Source organism: Poromitra crassiceps (assembly GCF_964638095.1).
Source record: "Poromitra crassiceps genome assembly, chromosome: 6".
NCBI classification, from domain to species: domain Eukaryota; kingdom Metazoa; phylum Chordata; class Actinopteri; order Beryciformes; family Melamphaidae; genus Poromitra; species Poromitra crassiceps.
The window spans coordinates 53,557,219-53,581,572 of NC_139627.1; the positions used below are offsets into that span (position 1 = coordinate 53,557,219).

A 24,354-nucleotide genomic window follows, 5' to 3' on the forward strand; every position below is an offset into this window, starting at 1 on the left:
TACAGGGACGACATGCTAAAGATTGATGGTTGAGATGGAACACAGAGCCTGGAACCATATAGACTTGATGTCACGAATGGCTCTGCTATTGGGTTGCTAGTGCCCTCGCTGTGAGGTCTTCTCAGATACTTTAGATGTGTATTAGTCTACCCTCAAAATCCGCAGAAGTCCTGATTTGCTTAATTTTGATTGCGATTTGGAAGTTTCCTATCGCCTTACTGACTTCCTACGGTTTGCTATTAGAGGGAACAGGCACAACATACAGCCTTTACGTCTCTGGAAGTGAGACATTAGTTTCAAGCTTAATGTCCACTGGACTGCGGCGGCCTGTGTTGTTTCAAGCTTAATGTCCACTGGACTGCGGCGGCCTGTGTTGGAGGTGGTAAATGGTTAACGGCGCTAACAGCTTGAATAGTGGAGATAATGTGTCACACACAGCCCTGTAAAGGTCTGCCCTAAAGCCAGAAATGCTCTGTTTCCCTGTTTATTACACTTGTAACTTTATCTCAGGCTATTTGGAGAGGGACACACACAAGCCCTCCAACCATCCAAATCCACCCATCACAACTATGCGCCGTCTAGACACCTTTCACTATCTGACGTTTTTCTGGCTTCATGGTGTGTGGGAGGAGCCTATCTGAAGTCCTTTTGGATTCATGATGTGTGGGAGGAGCCTATCTGAAGTCCTTCTGGCTTCATGATGTGTGGGAGGAGCCTATCTGAAGTCCTTTTGGCTTCATGATGTGTGGGAGGAGCCTATCTGAAGTAGAGCCCGACCGATACTGGATTTTTGAGGCCGATGCCGATACCGATATTGGGGAGTAAAAAAATTCAGAGATTCTTATATATACCGGTACACATTATATATTATTATTATAATATTATTATATATTATATATACACATTATATTACCATTTTTTTGCAATGATCCCTCAAAATATCAAAGACTTGACATGACTTGAGATATGTAATGTAGGCACGATTTTTTTACAGCTTATCAATAAACTTTATTGTCCAAAATGACATCAATGCAATGAAACCGTAAACTTCACTGGGAATTTAATAGTTATAAATAACTAGAAATACAAAAACACAAATAGAACAAATATAAAACATAACTTGAAAAAAGATCAAATATACACAACATGCTGTCTGTATCTTAAAAAATACAAAATAAAAAAAGATCTGCAATATCGGCCAACATATCGGCCGATAATATCGGTGGGCCGATATATCGGTCGGGGGCTCTAATCTGAAGTCCTTTTGGCTTCATGATGTGTGGGAGGAGGGCAGCCTATCTCTGTCCATCCCCTTTGCTCTGGGCCTTAGTTAGCAGCACACACCTCATGTGACAATGACCTGCCATGGAAGAACCTCTCATCATCACACTCCCTGCATCGTTTTGAGCTGGATGCCATTGACATTGTGGCTTATTTTAGTTTCTCGCAGGCAAGAACAATGGAACTGTTTATACACTAACATAGGCCATAGATGTGCGTACAGTATGTGGGAGAGCAGAGCTACAGTACTGCCTGTGGGAAGATTGCAGAGATATCGGTGTGTTTCTCCAGCGCTTTGTAAGAAGCCAGATGCGATCAGTTCTCCCCAGTTGTACAACAGAGGATAGTTGGGGTACGATACCCCTTTTAATGATGCGCTCCTGCATCCCCCTGGTTACCAGTCTGTTCCTTTAGAGACCAGTGGTCATATCAGGATCTAGGAGTCAACAGCAATTTATTTGGAAGAGAGAATTCCCCACGCACAGCCAGTAAGAATGATCAGGTGCTGGGCGGTTGCATCATGAATCAAGATAAAAAGTTAACCACCACAGACTGGCATGACTTTACTGTGATTTATTGTCGCACAATGCGTTTCGCACATAGCTTCATCAGGTTCACTCAATCGAATGTCATGAGCGCTCCCAGGTGTGTTAAATACATATGGGTCACATGACTAATTATCACAGTCGTATTTTTTCATTCTACTAATTGCAAATCTTACAAAAGGTAAACACACGACAGAAAAATGACATGTTGTTAACATGATTTCAAAAAACATGGCAAAGTTAATATTACACAATTATATTTCTTTTTTCTTTTTTTTTTAAAAGTTATTCAAGGTTTTCAAAGACAAAGAGTGCAAAAAAAACATTAGACAAACTACATTTTTCAACATTCCGAGCCGAGGTTAATATTTACACAGAGAGTTACAACAATGAGGAAATATTGAGAAGATTAGGCTAAATTCCATACGAAGATAACAGCAGGAAGATAAATGGTCCTACGGCTCTCCCTCCACCACTAACAGGGAAGAGTGAGTGTCATGTGACCTCGTGGCTGGTCTCTCCCTAACGCTCCAGATGACCTGCGGAGAGAGATACAAGTTCATATACACACTATCACACAAATACAACTCAAATCTTGTGTTTCAATAAGGCCAGAAGGTTCAATTGTGTCCAATTCAAAGATCCAAAATGCCTCTCGTCTCAAAAGTTGGTTGAGCAGATTACACCATCTTGGATTGGGTCGTACTTTTTCCAACACCAATAAACTTGAGAGTAGTAGATTCTTCTCCCTGTAATGCCTGATAATATTACCATTTCTGATGGCAGCTTTATGCGCCATAACTCTCCGTCTGAGATGGAGTTTTATTTGGGTTAGTTCTTGGAGGGATAGCTTTGGCTTAAATGCAAAACTCCCATTTCCCTCTGTAAAATTAGATTGAATTACTTGAAAATTAAATTAAACCTGTCCCCGTTTGGACTCCTCTGGTGGTCTAAAAGGGCAAACGTTGTTTTCCTGTAGAAAGAAAAAGAAACACGCTGCTCCTTTGGTGGTATCTGAACAAGGCCTGTATGCATTTAGTCAGCGTTTGTGTGGCTTGTATTCCCTGGAGGTTCTTTACTATTGTTGGTCTGACACTGATTATCACTGAGTGGAGGTTGATATTGTATCTCATGACAGGAAGGACCAATGCTGGCATCACTCCTCCTGCGTGCAGCTTGCCAATACTCTGAGTACTCTGTCAGGAGGGTTCCATCATGGGTACAGTGTTAGTCTGAGTAGTACTCTGTCGTGTTAGTCTGAGTAGTATTCTGTCAGGAGGTTTCCATCATGGGCACAGTGTTAGTCTGAGTAGTACTCTGTCAGGAGGTTTCCATCATGGGTACAGTGTTAGTCTGAGTAGTACTCTGTCAGGAGGGTGTTAGTCTGAGTAGTACTCTGACAGGAGGGTTCCATCATGGGTACAGTGTTAGTCTGAGTAGTACTCTGTCAGGAGGGTTCCATCATGGGTACAGTGTTAGTCTGAGTAGTACTCTGTCGTGTTAGTCTGCGTAGTACTCTGTCAGGAGGGTTCCATCATGGCTACAGTGTTAGTCTGAGTAGTATTCTGTCGTGTTAGTCTGCGTAGTACTCTGTCAGGAGGGTTCCATCATGGGTACAGTGTTAGTCTGAGTAGTACTCTGTCGTGTTAGTCTGCGTAGTACTCTGTCAGGAGGGTTCCATCATGGGTACAGTGTTAGTCTGAGTAGTACTCTGTCAGGAGGTTTCCATCATGGGCACAGTGTTAGTCTGAGTAGTACTCTGTCAGGAGGGTTCCATCATGGGTACAGTGTTAGTCTGAGTAGTACTCTGTCAGGAGGGTGTTAGTCTGAGTAGTACTCTGTCAGGAGGGTGTTAGTCTGAGTAGTATTCTGTCAGGAGGTTTCCATCATGGGTACGGTGTTAGTCTGAGTAGTACTCTGTCAGGAGGTTTCCATCATGGGCACGGTGTTAGTCTGAGTAGTACTCTGTCAGGAGGGTGTTAGTCTGAGTAGTACTCTGTCAGGAGGTTTCCATCATGGGTACAGTGTTAGTCTGAGTAGTATTCTGTCAGGAGGGTTCCATCATGGGTACGGTGTTAGTCTGAGTAGTATTCTGTCAGGAGGGTGTTAGTCTGAGTAGTACTCTGTCAGGAGGGTGTTAGTCTGAGTAGTACTCTGTCAGGAGGGTGTTAGTCTGAGTAGTACTCTGTCAGGAGGTTTCCATCATGGGTACGGTGTTAGTCTGAGTAGTACTCTGTCAGGAGGTTTCCATCATGGGTACGGTGTTAGTCTGAGTAGTATTCTGTCAGGAGGGTGTTAGTCTGAGTAGTACTCTGTCAGGAGGGTGTTAGTCTGAGTAGTACTCTGTCAGGAGGTTTCCATCATGGGTACGGTGTTAGTCTGAGTAGTACTCTGACAGGAGGGTTCCATCATGGGTACAGTGTTAGTCTGAGTAGTACTCTGACAGGAGGGTTCCATCATGGGTACAGTGTTAGTCTGAGTAGTACTCTGACAGGAGGGTTCCATCATGGGTACAGTGTTAGTCTGAGTAGTACTCTGTCAGGAGGGTGTTAGTCTGAGTAGTACTCTGACAGGAGGGTTCCATCACGGGCACGGTGTTAGTCTGAGTAGTACTCTGACAGGAGGGTTCCATCACGGGCATGGTGTTAGTCTGAGTAGTACTCTGTCAGGAGGGTGTTAGTCTGAGTAGTACTCTGTCAGGAGGGTTCCATCATGGACACGGTGTTAGTCTGAGTAGTACTCTGTCAGGAGGGTGTTAGTCTGAGTAGTACTCTGTCAGGAGGTGCAATGGTACAAACAAAGAACTGATGAGCCACAACAGGACCGCTGGGACGTGTCCAGCTGGGTCTTGGCCAAATTGTCTCCCTCTTTAGACATTTGTAACAGTTTCCGTAAGGGAATTGTGCTGGCTCAGTGTTTTAGACGAGTCTCTCTCCACACACCTGGTGGTGAACCTATTCACAGCAGAAGCATTTCTTCAGTACTATCAGAAGTGCCAGTTTTGTTCTCATGTGCGTATTTTTTTCCTAAACGGACATATTTATGAAGGTTGTGGTATGCAGTGAAGGTCAGGTTCACATCCTGCATGTCACTTTAAACGTTCTGTGCTTGCACCTTGTGTTGTAGGACAGCTTAAGTGCTGTACAGATTACAGGTGGACAACTTGAACAGTATCATGTGACTTCTTCCCAAAGAGTCAGAGCTTGTGATGGAACATCTTGCTTTTTGCAATTTGGAAGTTTTTGGGGTGAGCCTGGATCAAATTAACCTTGCTTGCAAGATGGATAACCTTGCGAGATCAAAAGAGATTCTCTCTACGTAATCCATCTTGTCATGCACAAGCAGTTAAGATGATTGGCCGAACCATGCCGGCTCGACGAATCAGCGGCAGCCTTAGGCGGGCCGTCTGGGCAAGTAGTGGGTACATGGTCTTTGTAGTTCTTTTCACTCGTCAACATGGCTGCCGCCGCGGAAGTGACAAGTAGTCTGAATGAAATTGAACGTAACGTTCCCAATTCTATGTATTAAATTCTAAAAAACGACCCTCAACATTTGGGAAGGCTAAGCCACACAACTAGTTCGTTATAATCCAACGTCATGCTTCGAAGGAGACTTTACGACGATGAGGACGGTGAGGACTCAATCAATGATAGACTACCGGTCGCAAACGTGACGTCAGAGGCATGGTGATCTGATTGGTTGAAGTTAACACGCACCAGCGGTGATAGACAGATGGGTCATCCAATCACCTGCCAAGTAGCTTGGAAAAATTGCCCGCCTCCTCGACTGGTTTAGTGAAACGTAATGTGGAGCTAAACCGTCCATCTGGCAGCATCAGGTTAGGATCAAATCTCCTTCCTGGACAGTTTTTGGGGTGAGCCTGGATCAAATCTCCTTCCTGGACAGTGATGTGAGTTTGATGTCTTATTCACACCAGACCAGTGGACATCATCTGGGTCACTTTATTGCCTCCCTCCCTAGAAGTTGCCTAGAAGGTGACAGAATCCCCTTTGTACTGTAGGGTCAAAGAGGAACAATATCGACCATATAATCTTAATGACAGTGGTAATGTCAATAAGACGTGCTATGCAGAAGGTTGTAATAATAATAGTAATAATAATAATTGATTGGATATAGCGCCTTTCTAAACACTCAAAGCGCTTCACATATCAGGGGACGGGAACTAGGAGGGAACTAGGGTTGTGAATCTTCACTGGCCTCACGATTCGATTCGATTACAATTAATCTGTCAACGATTCGATTCGATTCCACGATGCATCTCGATACAGCTCAAAGTATGGCACCTCCAAGTATCACATCCTCAATTTTCTATATTTTTACTGCACATGGCTACTTTTTTATCAATTAATACAAGCAGTCAGATAAATATCAAGTCCCTTTTTTACTTAGAAAGTGCTTTAAAATCTGAATGTCAACAGAAATTTAAACAATTCGATTCAACGATTCATCTCTCAATGATTCGATTCAATTCACACGTCCGCGTCGCGATGCATCGATTAAACAATTAATTTTGGCACCCCTAGAGGGAACTCAACTCAGCACCCACCTGGGTCATGCATGGTTCGTAGGTAAAGTTTAATTTGTCAGTTTAGGGACTTTAACACAGACACTTTGCTGTGGAACCTAGTTCTGTCAAGTGCTATAGACAAAGTTGACACAATGTATCTAGTATGGCTTTATATCAGTAGGTTGATCACAGATCAAACATTACAAAAAGGTGTAAGTTAGAAAAGTAATCACGGCACCATATATCTTTTGGATAAGATAAAGTGAATTGTTGTGTCTAGTGCACCTGTTTGTAAGGACATATCTTATCAATACTTAAATACAGTCCCAAGGTCACTGGAAGGTGAAGTGTATTTGTCATAGGAGGAAGGAAGTGAACCCTATCATCAATGAATCTATCAGTTCTATCTGTCTGTCTGTGTGTCTGTCTGTCTGTGTGTCTGTCTGTCTGTCTGTCTGTGTGTCTGTCTGTCTGTCTCTCTGTCTGATTGTCTGTCTGTCTGTCTGTCTGTCTGTCTGTCTGTGTGTGTGTCTGTGTGTCTGTCTGTCTGTGTGTCTGTCTGTCTGTCTCTGTCTGTCTGTCTGTCTGTCTGTCTGTCTGTGTGTCTGTCTCTCTGTCTGTCTGTCTATCTGTGTGTCTGTCTGTCTGTCTGTCTGTCTGTCTGTCTGTCTGTCTGTGTGTGTGTATGTTTGTGTGTCTATCATGTTGCTTCCAGTTATGTGTAAAATATTGTACTCAAATGATGCATACCGTTAGGCTACTACATCTCTACAGTATGGGGGACACATTTGTCCAAATATAAATCATGCTGTAAAAGCTTCTTTAGTATTTTAGCAGAAAGAATAAATTCGACCACGTACTTTGACATAAGGTTGACATTATAAGCATGACAAATGACTCCTCTTGACCCCTGGGAAGCAGATAGAGACAGTTGTGCAGCCTGCTGAGGCTGTGTTAATACAGACAGGACCAAACAAGCTCATGTCATCCTGTAACCAAATCTGCCTCACTCCACCTGTAAATCAGTTCAGTCTCTATACTGCTCAGATCTGCCTCACTCCACCTGTAAATCAGTTCAGTCTCTATACTGCTCAGATCTGCCTCACTCCACCTGTAAATCAGTTCAGTCTCTATACTGCTCAGATCTGCCTCACTCCACCTGTAAATCAGTTCAGTCTATACTGCTCAGAAGCTTCAGCCTCACTCCACCTGTAAATCAGTTCAGTCTCTATACTGCTCAGATCTGCCTCACTCCACCTGTAAATCAGTTCAGTCTATACTGCTCAGAAGCTTCAGCCTCACTCCACCTGTAAATCAGTTCAGTCTCTATACTGCTCAGATCTGCCTCACTCCACCTGTAAATCAGTTCAGTCTATACTGCTCAGAAGCTTCAGCCTCACTCCACCTGTAAATCAGTTCAGTCTCTATACTGCTCAGATCTGCCTCACTCCACCTGTAAATCAGTTCAGTCTATACTGCTCAGAAGCTTCAGCCTCACTCCACCTGTAAATCAGTTCAGTCTCTATACTGCTCAGATCTGCCTCACTCCACCTGTAAATCAGTTCAGTCTATACTGCTCAGAAGCTTCAGGCCAGACACATGTTGCAAAAAGCATTAGGTTTATAGATTTTTTTTTTTTTTTTACAAGCACGGCTTAGTAGCGTTTCTGTGCGTCCAGAAGTGAACTTTATCACCCAAAAGAACAGGCCCAGACCACTGAGCAGCTTTTTGCAATGTGAGAGCAGGGATCATTGGCCTTGTCAGCAGCCCCCCAGGGATGTTTTGAATGGTGACGGAGCGTAGTCGAGCTGGACCCACAAAGTGTCCCTGGGCCTGTCCAGATGTTCAGATGTTTTCCCACGGAGAGTCCTGGATGCTATACTGCCCCCCCCCCCCCCCCCCCCACACTTGTCTTCAGAACGTCGGGGCCTCCCCGGCGCTGGAGCCTCAAAGTAAGCTATCATCATAAAACATGCTCCTCTAATGTATATACATCTGCATGGAGCAGGGGGGGACACAGAGTCTGCTGTGCTCTGCATGGAGCAGGGGGGACAGAGTCTGCTGTGCTCTGCATGGAGCAGGGGGGACACAGAGTCTGCTGTGCTCTGCATGGAGCAGGGGGGGGACACAGAGTCTGCTGTGCTCTGCATGGAGCAGGGGGGGGACACAGAGTCTGCTGTGCTCTGCATGGAGCAGGGGGGGACACAGAGTCTGCTGTGCTCTGCATGGAGCAGGGGGGGACACAGAGTCTGCTGTGCTCTGCATGGAGCAGGGGGGGACACAGAGTCTGCTGTGCTCTGCATGGAGCAGGGGGGGACACAGAGTCTGCTGTGCTCTGCATGGAGCAGGGGGGACACAGAGTCTGCTGTGCTCTGCATGGAGCAGGGGGGGACACACAGAGTCTGCTGTGCTCTGCATGGAGCAGGGGGGGACACAGAGTCTGCTGTGCTCTGCATGGAGCAGGGGGGACACAGAGTCTGCTGTGCTCTGCATGGAGCAGGGGGGACACAGAGTCTGCTGTGCTCTGCATGGAGCAGGGGGGGGGACACAGAGTCTGCTGTGCTCTGCATGGAGCAGGGGGGGACACAGAGTCTGCTGTGCTCTGCATGGAGCAGGGGGGGACACAGAGTCTGCTGTGCTCTGCATGGAGCAGGGGGGGACACAGAGTCTGCTGTGCTCTGCATGGAGCAGGGGGGGACACAGAGTCTGCTGTGCTCTGCATGGAGCAGGGGGACACAGAGTCTGCTGTGCTCTGCATGGAGCAGGAGGACACAGAGTCTGCTGTGCTCTGCATGGAGCAGGGGGGACACACAGAGTCTGCTGTGCTCTGCATGGAGCAGGAGGACACAGAGTCTGCTGTGCTCTGCATGGAGCAGGGGGGGACACATAGTCTGCTGTGCTCTGCATGGAGCAGGGGGGACACACAGAGTCTGTTGTGCTCTGCATGGAGCAGGGGGGGGGGGACACAGAGTCTGCTGTGCTCTGCATGGAGCAGGGGGACACAGAGTCTGTTGTGCTCTGCATGGAGCAGGAGGGACACAGAGTCTGCTGTGCTCTGCATGGAGCAGGGGGGGACACACAGAGTCTGCTGTGCTCTGCATGGAGCAGGGGGGACACACAGAGTCTGCTGTGCTCTGCATGGAGCAGGGGGGGGACACAGAGTCTGCTGTGCTCTGCATGGAGCAGGGGGGGACAGAGAGTCTGCTGTGCTCTGCATGGAGCAGGGGGGGGGACACAGAGTCTGCTGCGCTCTGCATGGAGCAGGGGGGGGGGCACAGAGTCTGCTGTGCTCTGCATGGAGCAGGGGGGGGGACACAGAGTCTGCTGTGCTCTGCATGGAGCAGGGGGGGGACATAGAGTCTGCTGTGCTCTGCATGGAGCAGGGGGGACACAGAGTCTGCTGTGCTCTGCATGGAGCAGGGGACACACAGAGTATTTTGAGTTCCCGCTCAGTAAAGGCTCTTCTTGACAAGACAAACTATAGGGCCATAAACCCAGCCAGCGCCGCTCCATTCACCAGCAGTCTTCTTCTTCTCTGCCCGATTGGCCTTGAAATGTGTTGAAGCCGTCGTTGGTTAACAAAGGCTATTTGGAAAAGCTGAATGGACGTTGCTCTTAAAATGCTAATAGTGAACCCTCCGTACACACAACCACGTTTCATACGTGAGAATGAATGATGGCCGGCATATGAACCATCAGCAAGAGCAGTGGCTCAAAGCTTTTCAGCTGCTTTGTAGATCCAGTCTTGAAATGGTCTTTCCTTCATCTCCAGTCGCTTTTTTATTGACATGTATTTATTTATTTGTAATTGATTTGCTGACTATTGTCTCTGCCTAGTGCTGGCTGGCTGCTCAAGCAAAATAGGAATAATTTGGAAACCTCTCTCTTGCCTACTTCAAAATTGGCATACGGTATTATTACGTCAGGTGATCAGATGAATCTCTGTGTTGGTTGTGTATCAAAAGTGTAAAACTTAGTATATAAGAGAGGCTAGTAGTTACTTGCACCATGGAGGTCAAAATCATCAGCAAAATGTGTTCACACCAGATGTGGACCAAATCAAAATGTGTTCACACCAGATGTGCACCAAATAATATTAGCAGATGTTTTTCAACATTTATTTCAACATGCTGGTCATACCAGATTAATGCTATGATAATTGACAGGAGGCAATTGTATTGCGCAACAGAATTCTTTTAGACAATTTGCAAGTCAATTTGCTATCGTTTCCTGTGATTTAATCTGGCACTACCACATCAGCACTATTTGAAAATGACAGTTTGATCGACATCTGGCTTATATGGATGTTTTCATTTTCTATGGATTATGTCTTTTGGTCAATTCTGAACGCAGACCAAAGAGACGCACATCTGTTCCACATAAGTAATAGGTGAGCTGTTTCACTAATCAGGGGCTTTCTGTTGGAATGCTGGAAACACACACACACACACACACACACACACACACACACACACACACGTGCGCGCGTTGCCTCCTCTTCATGACGGGGCGAGGCAGAATAGGAAATGTGCCGTAGGGTTGGTTAATGTGTCGGAGAATCAGATGAGCCAATCACAGGGGAATGAGATGGTGATATTAGATCAGATGAGCCAATCACAGGGGAATGAGATGGTGATATTAGATCAGATGAGCCAATCACAGGGGAATGAGATGGTGATATTAGATCAGATGAGCCAATCACAGGGAAATGAGATGGTGATATTAGATCAGAGGAGCCAATCACAGGGGAATGAGATGGTGATATTAGATCAGATGAGCCAATCACAGGGGAATGAGATGGTGATATTAGATCAGAGGAGCCAATCACAGGGGAATGAGATGGTGATATTAGATCAGATGAGCCAATCACAGGGGAATGAGATGGTGATATTAGATCAGAGGAGCCAATCACAGGGGAATGAGATGGTGATATTAGAGCAGAGGAGCCAATCACAGGGGAATGAGATGGTGATATTAGATCAGAGGAGCCAATCACAGGGGAATGAGATGGTGATATTAGATCAGATGAGCCAATCACAGGGGAATGAGATGGTGATATTAGATCAGATGAGCCAATCACAGGGGAATGAGATGGTGATATTAGATCAGATGAGCCAATCACAGGGGAATGAGATGGTGATATTAGATCAGATGAGCCAATCACAGGGGAATGAGATCTTCGTTCGATTTGAGCATTGGAGGAATGCTATAATCCCAAAGACAACCGACCTCTGTTTGGAAGATGCAGCCCACATTCCAGTTTATTACTGACCGTTTATTAATCAACATGCAAGTCAAATATCTTTTGCAGGCAAGCTGTCAACTTGTGAAAATCAAATGACTTATTTCTGAGAACTGAAGAGTCCAATGTTATACAAACATTCCGACGCAGTGAGAGGCATTTGGCATCCTCTCCATTAGGGAATATTTGTATCATGGATAGCTCAGGTGGCAGCTGTGACACTGAAAGCAGGAGACTTTGCTCAACATACTAGTGGCCTGGACCGGTGGTGCAGATGATGCACAGCCAGCACAAGGGAGAGAAGCAGGGCATGGCTGCTTGTGCGGACTTGTGAACACTCAGGCGCACACTGAAGAGCCCCTCAGGGTCTCTCGTTCTCAACGTTATCAGGGTAAACATCTGGTGAGCCTGGTGCCAAAATTATTTATTGTTCACTGACATCCATGTAACCGCCAAGGACCCACTGTTTCCCTACATCATCCACTTCTTCCTAAATGGGTCACACACTATACCCAAGACATCACTGATGGCATGTTGATGAAACGTGGGTAAATTGTGTATCTCACGTAGCATTTTCAAAATGACATGGATTGGCACAAGTAGGACAGTATTATTGTAGGTCTATGTTTTTTTTTTTAGTTTTTAATACCTGGTCAGTGGTCATATCTCCCACTCCCACACCACAAAGTCAAATGACAGGAGATTGGGTGCAGATATTATTTGAAATGTATTTATTTGTCAGAGGATAAGCCCCTTGAGATGCATCATCTCGTTTACGAGATTTCAATTTCAATTTGCCTAAGACTTTCTTTAAGGTTTCCCCTAAGGAGTGACCGCATCATTTGTACGGTTCGAGTTTGATTCAGGTTCTCTGCGAGCACACACGGCGCACAGTATTCTAAATGCATGATTCTACAGTGGGCAACCAAGAGGCCACACAGACCCTGGGTTCAGCTGAATACCTTCTGGTGTTTTAGCTTTTCAACAAAGCCACCTGCCACCCCACTGATCTCCAGCACTCAAAGGCCTTTGAAACAAGCAATAGAGCTGACATGTTGTCATCAGGTGAGGAACCCAAAACCTTTCTTCAAACCACCTGAACATTATCTCAAGTAATGGACCAAAACAACAATTCTGTGCTTTTTGTTGTGTGTGTTTTTTTTATGTGATCATCAAACATATCGTTGACCAAAGTACAGTAGGAACATTTAGTTTCAAGCTAGTGTGATAATGCCCTGAATGCAGTGGATGCAGGGTGACCCCACCAGAGTCCCCCAGGGTGACCCCACCAGAGTCCCCCAGGGTGACCCCACCAGAGTCCCCCAGGGTGACCCCACCAGAGTCACCCAGGGTGACCCCACCAGAGTCACGCAGGGTGATGGAAGAATATGAGCCAAGATATTCAGTGGACCCAGATGTTAGTCCTTATATGCCCTGGAGCACTGACATTTAGCAGATGTCACAGAAGTGGACTTTGGCTCTTTTTAGGGTAACTAACTCAGGAATGTCATCTTTACACACGGTGTGACGTTATCCTATTCTTAATGCATACGTTTGACCAGTGAATGAGATGCTTTGAGTTGAGCAAGATATTTAGTTATTTCAAATAGTCAGTTGTATCAAGGAGATGCGTTGTCTCAGTATATATACAGTATATAAAAGGTATCTTGGTGCAACTGTTGGTACAGATCTCTACCTCGGGTTTTGCTTTGAAACATTTGCTTCTTCAGCGTTTATGCTACAGATTTGCCTTCCTCTTGTTCTCAGCTCGTGTGACACCTCTGCTGCAGACGTTCTTTCATTCCATTGATTTTGAGATGATTATGATTATTTTTTCAGATTAGCATTTTCCCCTCAAGGATTTAGCTCGTACTCCAGCTTGAAGTTCTTTTGACACAGATACTGCACTTAGTTAACCGTATCACAGGGTGTCCGGTTAGTGTAGCGGCAGATTCCCAACACAGGGTCGCAGGTTCGCGCCCCCGTGTTACCTTCGGCTTGGTCGGGCATCCATACAGCCACGACTGGCTGTGTCTGCGGGCGGGAAGCCGGAATGAGAGGGTATGTGTCCTGGTCGCTGCACTAGCGCCTCCTCTGGTCGGTCGGGGCGCCTGCTCGGGGCGAAAGGGAACTGGTGGGAATAGCGTGATCCTCCCACGTGCCACGTCCTGCCGGTGAAGCTCCCCGCCGTCAGGTGAAAAGAAGCACCTGCACATGTATTGGAGGAGGCATGTGTGTGTGTGTGTACGGCTCTAACCCCCAGATCAGCAGAGGTGGTAGCGACCGGGACAGCAGGGGGAATTGGCCAAGTACAATTTGGGAGAAAATGGGGGGGAAATCAGAAAAACAAGAAGAAGAAAAAAAGCATCACAAACAATAGCCTGTTGACTCTGGGAAGCATCGACATGCTGAGTCTCACGGCTCGGTCTGCATCTGCATCAATCCGCTGTCGAGCCATATCTGTTTAGATCTCACACGCTTACTGCTGTCTTTGATGTGAAGGAAAAGGCACAGAGTCATTGATGAAACACAGAAATATCACAGAGCTCCCATCTTTCAAAGGCTGCTTTGGAATTCCCCTTTTATCGAGGCAGGATTCATGGCTTTAGTTGGGGGTGGATGTGCTTCTGTGTGAGGGGGAGATCTGGCCTCTGTCTGGAAGTCTGGACTACAAGCCTTCCGATGTCTGCTAAAGTCATCTCCTTCTCCTAGTCCCCAGGAGATGACCTCTTCTTTGCCTTTTCTGGGGGGGGGGATGTCAAGTTTATGGTAGATTTAACAACCCTTTCCAGTCTTTAGTCCAGGACAGATACTGTACAGGGGGGCCTGTTTGTATGTGGTCCCTTGAGCAGAGACCGTTTGCTAACTTCTCAAGAATGCTTGCATTTTGCTCAAGCAGCACTTTCTATATTTACATTCTATGACCACTGTGTAAATACTTTCTACTTTCAGCTCATATTTGGATTTCGTTGACAAGTGCAGTGTCAAATATTTCCTGGTTATTTATAGGGGTGCACTGATCACGTTTTTTGCCACCGATCACCGATTGCCCGATCGCCTATGGGAAATATCTGCCCAACCGATCATCGATCCGATCACCGATTACCGATCACCGATCACCGATACATAAACTCCTCAAAAAAAGTTTGGAAACGTTATTTCGGTCGATTATTTCTCCCCTTTAATAATACCAATTGGTATTGTATTTTATATCGTTGGAAAGCCTGATTAGTGATAGGGCTTTTTTTTATTTAATAAAAAAAATAATATAAAGAAATATCGGCAATCAGCCGATCGCATATTTGAGGTCAAAATCGGCCGATACCGATTGCGTGCCGATCGATCTGTGCACCCCTAGTTATTTATGCATCAGGATGTTCACATTATTTGAAAACAGTAGAAATCACTTTATGCTATTGGTTTAATTGGGACACTTTTGCAATGATGATGTCGTCCTCTCCCTTCCATACTAGTCCCACACAAAGTGATGAGGGTTGTTCTTGCATCCGACGGACACAAATTCATACCAGGTCACCCACCAACAGACTAATCGAATCTGGTCTAACATCTTACAATGCCATGCAGCCCTCCCTTTAAACCCGCACTTCCCCTCTACTCTAACCCGCACTTCCTGTGTGTCGTGACCTCACGTCCTGTCTCTGTTCCTCCCTAGATGAGAACGGAGTGTCCCTCCTGCAGCTGATCGGGGATCCTCCTCCAGACGAGATCACCCAAATCGTGGCGCCCGACAGCAGCCCCGCCTACGTCTTCGGCCCTGATGCCAACACGGGCCAGCTGGCGCGCGCCCACCTGCCCAGCCCCTTCTACCGAGACTTCTCGCTCATCTTCAACCTAAAGCCCACCTCCGACAGGGGCGGGGTCATCTTCTCCGTCACAGACGCCTCGCAGCAGATCATCTACGTGGGCGTGAAGCTGTCCGCTGTACAGGGTGGCAAGCAGAACGTCATCCTCTACTACACAGAGCCCGACTCACAGGAGTCCTATGAGGGGGCCAGGTTCCCTGTGCCCTCGCTAAGGGACACCTGGACTCGTTTCTCCATCGCCGTGCAGGACGACAAGGTGACCTTCTACCTCAACTGTGACACGGAGCCGAAGGTGATGCGCTTCGAGAGGTCGCCGGATGAGATGGAGCTGGAGGCCGGAGCTGGCGTCTTTGTCGGCCAAGCTGGAGGGGCAGATCCGGATAAGTTCCTGGTATGTTCTCACAGGGTTTGATAAGTTCCTGGTATGTTCTCACAGGGTTTGATAAGTTCCTGGTATGTTCTCACAGGGTTTGATAAGTTCCTGGTATGTTCTCACAGGGTTTGAGAAGTTCCTGGTATGTTCTCACAGGGTTTGATAAGTTCCTGGTATGTTCTCACAGGGTTTGATACGTTCCTGGTATGTTCTCACAGGGTTTGATAAGTTCCTGGTATGTTCTCACAGGGTTTGATACGTTCCTGGTATGTTCTCACAGGGTTTGATAAGTTCCTGGTATGTTCTCACAGGGTTTGATAAGTTCCTGGTATGTTCTCACAGGGTTTGATAAGTTCCTGGTATGTTCTCACAGGGTTTGATAAGTTCCTGGTATGTTCTCACAGGGTTTGATAAGTTCCTGGTATGTTCTCACAGGGTTTGATAAGTTCCTGGTATGTTCTCACAGGGTTTGATAAGTTCCTTGTATGTTCTCACAGGGTTTGATAAGTTCCTGGTATGTTCTCACAGGGTTTAAGTTGGCTGTTTGAGGGTAAACAACTTTCTGGAGATGAATTCATTTCTGGAGCAACGGCTACCGCATAGACAGTATTTACCTCAAAAACCTTCATAGTCGAGGAAGAAGTGCCGGCATGGTGTGAGCTTTTGCGTTGACTAGGTCAGAGTAAGTTGCAAGTGCACCTCTCTCTTTTGAAAATCTACTTCGAAATCAGCTTGACGCGAGAAGAGACGGGGGCTCTTGCTGTGTGTGAAGCTAAGTGTTAGACGGTCCACAGTCAAGCGTGTGAAACAGAATCTCTCGAGCCTGAATAGGAACTCTCGTCTGATTTGATTGCCCAAATTGGGCCGCTCTAAATCATAACATAAATGCCTCCAACCGCCGCGCCATCTTCTTGAGAGCAGACTGCAAATAATTGCTAGGCTTCACGGTCGGGGGGCAATTAACTCCCGCTGCTTTGACGGCTGTAAAGGCCAGTAACTGACCTCGTCACCCTGTGACCTGAGCTGTGGGCAGTAAACACAGTCGGGCAGACAGGTGCACTCTGACCCCGGAGGTGCCTTGGCTTTCTCACTCCACACGCTCACTGGGATCATGAGATCAAGCTGACAGAGACTGATTAGAGAAGAGCTGCATGTGTGAAGGAAACAACAACAACGACGGAGGGAAAAAACCCTGTCAAAAACATATGTGACATATATATATATATATATATATTTTTTTTTCACCTTTGTTTATACAGGGAAAAAAGTCCCTTGAGAGCAAGCTCTCATTTTCAAGGGAGCCCTGTTACAGTAAAACATTTACAGTAAACACATGTTACCAGACAGACAGTTACAAACAAAGCAGAGGATATGACATCCTCTGATAGCTTTGAAGTGTTCGAAGTGTCGAGTGAAACATTGCATTTGATAGTAATACTATACCTGTATGGCACACTCGTTATTGCTTGTGATTAACATACTCGAGAGCTAATTCGCTTAAACCCAGACTTTTATTGACTCATTGATTTATGTTGTGGTGATTCAGAAAAGGCTTTTTTAGAACCCTTAAGCAATATTTTGACATTTAAGAGCCTAGAATGTATCGAGAGTCTAGAGAAAATGACTTTTGTTGCTTTTGAAGTGAGGTTTTAAAAATGCAATCCTGGTCACCCTCGGGGTGAAGATTGATCTTTTTGACGCATGCAGATCTATTGTGTGGAAAATGATACAGTGATACAGACATGATATACATATATACATGATACAGACATGATATACATATATACATGATACAGATATGATATACATATATACATGATACAGAGTGATACAGAGTGATACAGTGATACAGATATGATATACATATATACATGATACAGAGTCGGACGTTTTTTTACTTTCCGAGATGGATATGTGAAAGCTCTTTCATCACCTTTAAGAAATCACCGGTTTATATGGGTATTTATTCACTGCTCATATTGTCACTAGAAATACACAACACATATTTATACAAAATAAATATCACTGTATCGCTGCGTTGTGCTGTTTAAAAGCAGTTAGTCCCAAATGATTGTCAGTCCTCCCGGTTCTCTCAAGAGTAATAGTGCCCTAGAGTTGTAAGTACCGTAGGTTCTTGCAAACATTACAGGAAGAAAGAAAGAAAAAACTTTGATCAGTTGCTCTAAGTATATTTCGATAAGGATCATGGCCGTAACTAGCTATGAGGACGGGGAGGTCCGGACCTCCCCTAATATTTCAGAAAAAAAAAAAAAAAAAAAAAATATATATATATATATATATATATATATATATAAAACAATCTGCATGGAAAAGCATGAAAAACACGGGATCACTTTTATTTTGAAACGAAAGGCAGGTCAGGCAGGAAGTCATCTGACGCCGCGTCCGCGGTAACTTGATTCCGAGAGAGCAGCAGCATGGTGGTGAGTGATGACTGTCTGTCTGCCTGGCGAGATAATTGAAGGTGAGCGAGCTGCGAGACAGTGAGCGAAGTGAACGACAGACAGTGAGTGACACTGACAGATTTTTTAGCAACAACCAAGAAAGTAAGTGTCTAGTCTGTCTCTTAAGTAATGTTACCTGTGTGACACGTTGGGATGCTACTGGCTAATCATGCATGATGCCAATTGCCAAGCTCCCGAAGTCAGGTATGCAGGTGGCTATATGCATGGTTTCAGTTTCATGACCCAATAAGTAACAAAAAGAGGTGGTGTAAAGTTAAAAACAACATAATATATTTTATTTTATTTTTCAATCGTTCCTATCAGGAATAAAGAAATGTCCCTCTGTATGTTTTTTTTATTATCGATGATGACTTTGTGTGTTGTGTACGGCTTGGGTTGTGTACCTGTGTTTGTAGGTGTCATTTTGATATGAATTTGGCTAAAACAGTTTGTGTTTGTTAGTTACAATTATGTTGACAGGAGAGCTGAGCAGGTGGTGACATGAAAGAGAATATACTGAATAATGACATCACAACAGTATAATCCTAATGTTGATTTAAAATGATATATTACTCTAAATATGGCTAAAAAAGGGGAAAAAAAAACTCAAATTTTTTTCGGTGGCGCCCGCTCCCCTTGCTGGACCTCCCCTATTTCGGAACCCTGGTTACGGCCCTGATAAGGATAACAACATCAAACAAATACATAAATAACACTGCTAAATAGACCTCCTCAAGAGCTTCTACTTGATATATAGATCTCATTTCCGTTATGCCTTTCTGCCTTTCTGGCGCCATCTCTCTTTCCCGTCTCGGCGGTGACTTTTGCTTCAATCTTTTTTGTTTTTTTGGCTGATTTTCAGGACAGCTGAGACAAACAAAGCCTGTTTTGTGGTAAAGCACTTTGTAACTCTGTTTTGAGAATCGTTACATTATTCTCTTTTTTTTATGGCATTTCCTGTTTTCTCACGACAATGTGTAGATGATCAGATGTCCTATAAAACAAAAATACAGGGAGTTTAAGCGCGTCTCTTCGTCTCAGGGCTCTCAGCTTCAATGCCATGTGTTTGACCCTTGCGTGTCCCTGAGCTAGAAAGGTCTTGTGAATTTCATCTTCCTAATCCAATCAGGACCCAGCAAGCTACTTTAGCATCTAAATATTTACGTTATGTATTTATAAACCAGACATTCCGTTCTGGAAATTGAATTTGTTTAGGGACGTGTTCTTACCGCCCGTCTCGAGCACAAATATGTTGCTATGGTAGTTAAGTCTTTATCGTGAATTGATGCAAGATATAATGCCAGAACATGATATCTAAATCAAACTATTAAAACAGACCATAACACACTGTCCTGTAGGGCTGCCTGACCCAAAAGAAAATCTACCCCATCGGAGCTTCAATCGTTGCCATGGTGATCAACGTCCAAATCATCGTCCAAATTATAATATCCACCCTCCGTGTCTAACGCTACTTTGACGGCTGCGTCGGACGGAGCAGTTGGAGAGAAAATCCGGACCATCGGGACAGATGAGGAGCTCCGGTACCACCTGTGATGTCACGAGTGTATAGGCCTAGAAGAAAGTTTACTATGAGCTGCGGATGGTCCTATTTTCAACCCAATACATGTAGTAACCCAGTAACTGTTGTATTTTGTTCCTCTTGTTCTGCTGTGTGTCAGTCACAATGCTGCTGTGTGTCAGTCACAGTGCTGCTGTGTGTCAGTCACAGTGCTGCTGTGTGTCAGTCACAGCCTGCTGTGTGTCAGTCACAGCCTGCTGTGTGTCAGTCACAGTGCTGCTGTGTGTCAGTCACAGCTCTGCTGTGTGTCAGTCACAGTGCTGCTGTGTGTCAGTCACAGCGCTGCAGCGCTGCTGTGTGTCAGTCACAGCGCTGCTGTGTGTCAGTCACAGCGCTGCTGTGTGTCAGTCACAGTGCTGCTGTGTGTCAGTCACAGCCCTGCTGTGTGTCAGTCACAGCCCTGCTGTGTGTCAGTCACAGCCCTGCTGTGTGTCAGTCACAGCCCTGCTGTGTGTCAGTCACAGCGCTGCTGTGTGTCAGTCACAGCGCTGCTGTGTGTCAGTCACAGTGCTGCTGTGTGTCAGTCACAGCTCTGCTGTGTGTCAGTCACAGCGCTGCTGTTGTCTGATATTCGAGCCACTACCTAGCCTCATCACCACAGCCGAGAACCCACAACCGTTACCGGATTTAATGCTTTTTGTGTGTGCGCATAATTGCCCCCAGACCGTAGAAGCCTGGGGCCGGTTGCACAAAGCACCTTAAGTTAAGTATTTTCCTTAGAGTCCAATTTAAGGTGTCCATATATATAGAATCAGTTGCACAAAAGACCCTTAAATCTTCTCCTTAAGGTTACACATTTTAAGGAACATTTAACACATTGACTGCCAGCCGTTTTTTTTTTGCTGTAGGTAGCTTCTGCCAGGCCGTTTTTTGAGGATTCTGGCTCATTTTACAAGAGCCGAGGATTCTTTTCTGCTTGGAGTTTGTGAACACGAAGTTCACAAAAGTACTAATAGAATGTGTGCTTTCTCTGTCTAAAAGAGTTAGTTTGTAGAGTTAGTAGTTATGTAGATATTAGCCGTTGAGTACAGCATGGTTTCAGCTGTCTGAGAGTGAAAGCTGAGATAATCGCAGTTTTGTGAAATTCAATCAAACAGGCAGAACAGTCACTTTAACCATTTATTTTTGGCATCAGTGAGAGATCAGACATCCAAACAATATAGTTCCGAACGCCCTCTCCTTCAACTCCTCCCTCCGTGGGCGTGTCTAGTGGCTTTCAGCCTGCGTTTGTCACAAGCGAGCAAGCTCTGCTGCAGCCTCCCTCCCTGGCAGCGAGTTTGAGCAGCCTCCCTCCCCGCCTACAGTATGAGAATGAGGCTCGTTCGTTTCTGGGTTTTCGGAATGCGTGCGATTCTGGCCTTTCTGCGGGCGTTTCAAAGTGTGTTTTACCCATAATATATTATGCAAATTTGCAATCCCCCGTGTGCTGCTGCTGGCGCGGCCCGAGAGCGGCGAGTCTGGTGACTGATGACTGTAAAATCGGCAAGCCATTTCCTTGAGAATGGAGGAAGCAGCCGCGGGAGGCGGCTGCTTTTGGTTGACTTTCTCTCTGTCGGGAGGGCACTGTCGCCACTTAGTGGTCGGTAAAATAGATTATACACATTCTCTCCTCCAATTCTGCTATAGGAGACGTAAAAGGGGTTGATCGATGTCCCACCGTCAAAAAAAAAAAATGTTTATGTAAGACGAGATATCTCGTCTATGGCACTCAACGTTTGGATTATGTAAGACGAGATATCTCGTCCATGGCACTCAACGTGTTAAGCACAGATTTAAGGGTGTTTTGTGCAACCAATTTCATTTTATGGACACCTTAACTCGGACTCTAAGGAAAATCTTAACCTAAGGTGCTTTGTGCAAACGGCCCCTGGATTATATCTCCCCGACGCTTCCAAGCTCTAAACACGGCTTTCGGGACATCCAAGGTTTCTAAAGAAAACTAATGTAGCTACCTGACTTAAAACACATGGAAAGCCTCTGTAGCAGACATGTTTAAAAAAAAGTCTCCTAACTTAACTATTATTTATTCTCCAAGTTCTTTTAAAAATCCATTTACCCAGGACATAAATATGGCCTATGGAGTCAACTACAAAGACGCAGCAGCACCTCCTCAGACAAAAGCTAATGGCTGCTCTGATTGGCTTACAGATAGCGTTAACTCATATCCGTCTCCTGGGTGGGAACTTGTATCAGAGCCTGTGTGTGTGTGTGTGTGTGTGTGTGTGTGTGTGTGTGTGTGTGTGTGTGTGTGTGTGTGTGTGTGTGTGCGTGCGTGCGTGCGTGCGTGCGTGCGTGCGTGCGTGCGTGTGGGGGAAGAGACAGTCACTTCACAGGCGGCTGAGGCTCTAACTGAGGGGACATCAACAGTCCCTCTGATTCTGTTACAACGCGGGGATTTCCCTCAGAAATATTCCCAGATTGGAGAGATTAGAATATGTTTTTATCTGTTTAGAGTAAGCAATTTAGTGTGCCTGCGTGTGTGTGTGCGTGTGTGTGTGCGTGTGTGTGTGTGTGTGTGTGTGCGTGTGTGTGTGTGTGTGTGTGTGTGCGTGCGCCTCATATGCGGGCGTGTGTGTGTGTGTGCGTGCGTGCGTGCATGTGGGAGAGAGAGAGGAAGAATGTAACAGCTGTGCTCTGACATGATACCCACATATATCAACATCAAAAGATCATGTATGTTCTAATTTTTTCACAACTGTGTGTGTGTGTGTGTGCGTGTGTGCGTGCGCGTGCGTGCGTGTGTGTGTGTGTGTGTGTGTTTGATGACAGGGGGTGATCGGCGAGCTGAGGGTGGTGGGAGACCCTCGCGCTGCAGAGAGGCACTGCGAAGAGGACGAAGACGACTCGGACGTGGTGAGTGTCCACTCTGACCGTGACCGAGGTGAAGTAATGGGACGTCGACGATGTGCTTGGATGACCATAATCCGATTGGGGGAGATTTGTTCAATTTTATTTGTTCCAATTGCTGCAAGAAACACAGTATGGTTTGCAGATACTTCAAATAGGCAGAACTGTGTTTGGAACTCATGTAGGAAAATTCTTGAAAGTTTGAAAGGTATTCAGGGTTTTCCCTGCATTTTCATGAGACAAAGGTGGCAAAGGCTGGAGTGCACAGTTTTAGAGTGTCGTGGTGGGCTTACGTGGGGGAGAAAAATCATGATTTGACAGGCGGAATTTCGTGTCCATAGGGATTAAAATTTGACACCAAAATGGAACAAAATGATCAAAAATAAAGGTTGTGACAAATTGTATTTATTTAAAGGAACACTCCGCCCATTTTCAACCAGCTTTGTATCATTAGAACATCAGTAGTATATCAGAAAACTGTAAACTCTTTTGAAGTCTGTCATTTAATTTGACAGTTATTGAGTGTTAAAGTGTGGACCAGTGACATCACTGGTCCACACTAACTCAAATTAATAACTCATTAACTCAAATCAACTCTCAATAACTGTCAAACTAGATGAATGATGAATAGTTTGACAGTTAACTAATGGTTGCATAATGTAACATGCCAAATGTATATATATGTATATATATATATATATGTATGTGTATATATATATATATATATATACCGTATATATATATATATATATATATATATATATATATACCGTATATATATATATACATACATATACATTTGGCAATATACGTTTGGCAATGTGGACTCTGTTTGTCTGTTCTCTGTTTCAAGAATTTTGACTGGCCACAGCTATGCCGTTTCACGTGCGATGGGGCTGAAACTTTCAGGGGGTGTAAAGAGCACCCGTGCGGGTGACCTGAGCCAGATTCTTTAATTAGGCCTGGTTAATTGCCCTAATTGCCCTAAGGCTGATTGCCGTAAGGCTGAGGCTATAGTTCAGTGATAATGTCACTGATCAGTGATGATGTCATCAGTGATGTCATCAGTGATGTGAGGGAGAGAGAGAGAAACTGAGGGAGAGAGACAGAGAGAGAGGGGGAGAGAGAGGGGGGAGAGAAACTGAGGGAGAGAGACAGAGAGAGAGGGGGAGAGAAGGAGGGAGAGAGAGAGGGGGGGAGAGAGAGAGGGAGACATTGCACGCCCGCCAAAAGGGAAGGCAAGGCCACGCAGCCGAGCTGCAGGACGGGCGAGGCCGCGCAGCGAGCGAGCCTAGGAATCTCACGCGCGTAGCGCGTGAGATGCCTAGTTAAGCAAATAACCCTCAAATTAAGGCCATTACCCCAAGTTTTGGGTTTCATTCGGCCAGATTACATCATGGTGACCATCCCAATCGTTAATCTGTCACGGATAACAGTCTGAGAGCGACGCTGACCACCCAGACACAAACACAGGTGCGTCACTGCAGCGCGCCGGCAGCTGACTGTTGTTTTATGTACACATCCAACTCCCCAGCAGCTGTTGGCCTCACTCGCTCACACAACACCTCAAGCCTGTCGTTAGCCACAGAAGGTTAGCTCTGTCGTTAGCCACAGAAGAAGGTTAGCTCTGTCGTTAGCCACAGAAGAAGGTTAGCTCTGTTGTTAGCCAC

At 45.5% G+C, this 24,354-nt stretch overlaps 1 protein-coding gene across 2 annotated transcripts in view; it reads left to right on the plus strand.

The window, feature by feature from the left end:
* col18a1a (collagen type XVIII alpha 1 chain a) overlaps positions 1 to 24,354 on the plus strand; it is a 185,711-nt gene that overhangs the window by 92,745 nt on the left and 68,612 nt on the right. For both annotated transcript variants that reach the window (XM_083638981.1, XM_083638982.1), the window contains exons 3-4: positions 15,270 to 15,811; positions 22,607 to 22,690. In XM_083638981.1, coding sequence (XP_083495107.1) covers positions 15,270 to 15,811; positions 22,607 to 22,690 — 626 coding nt within the window. The remainder of the gene's footprint in view (positions 1 to 15,269; positions 15,812 to 22,606; positions 22,691 to 24,354) is intronic.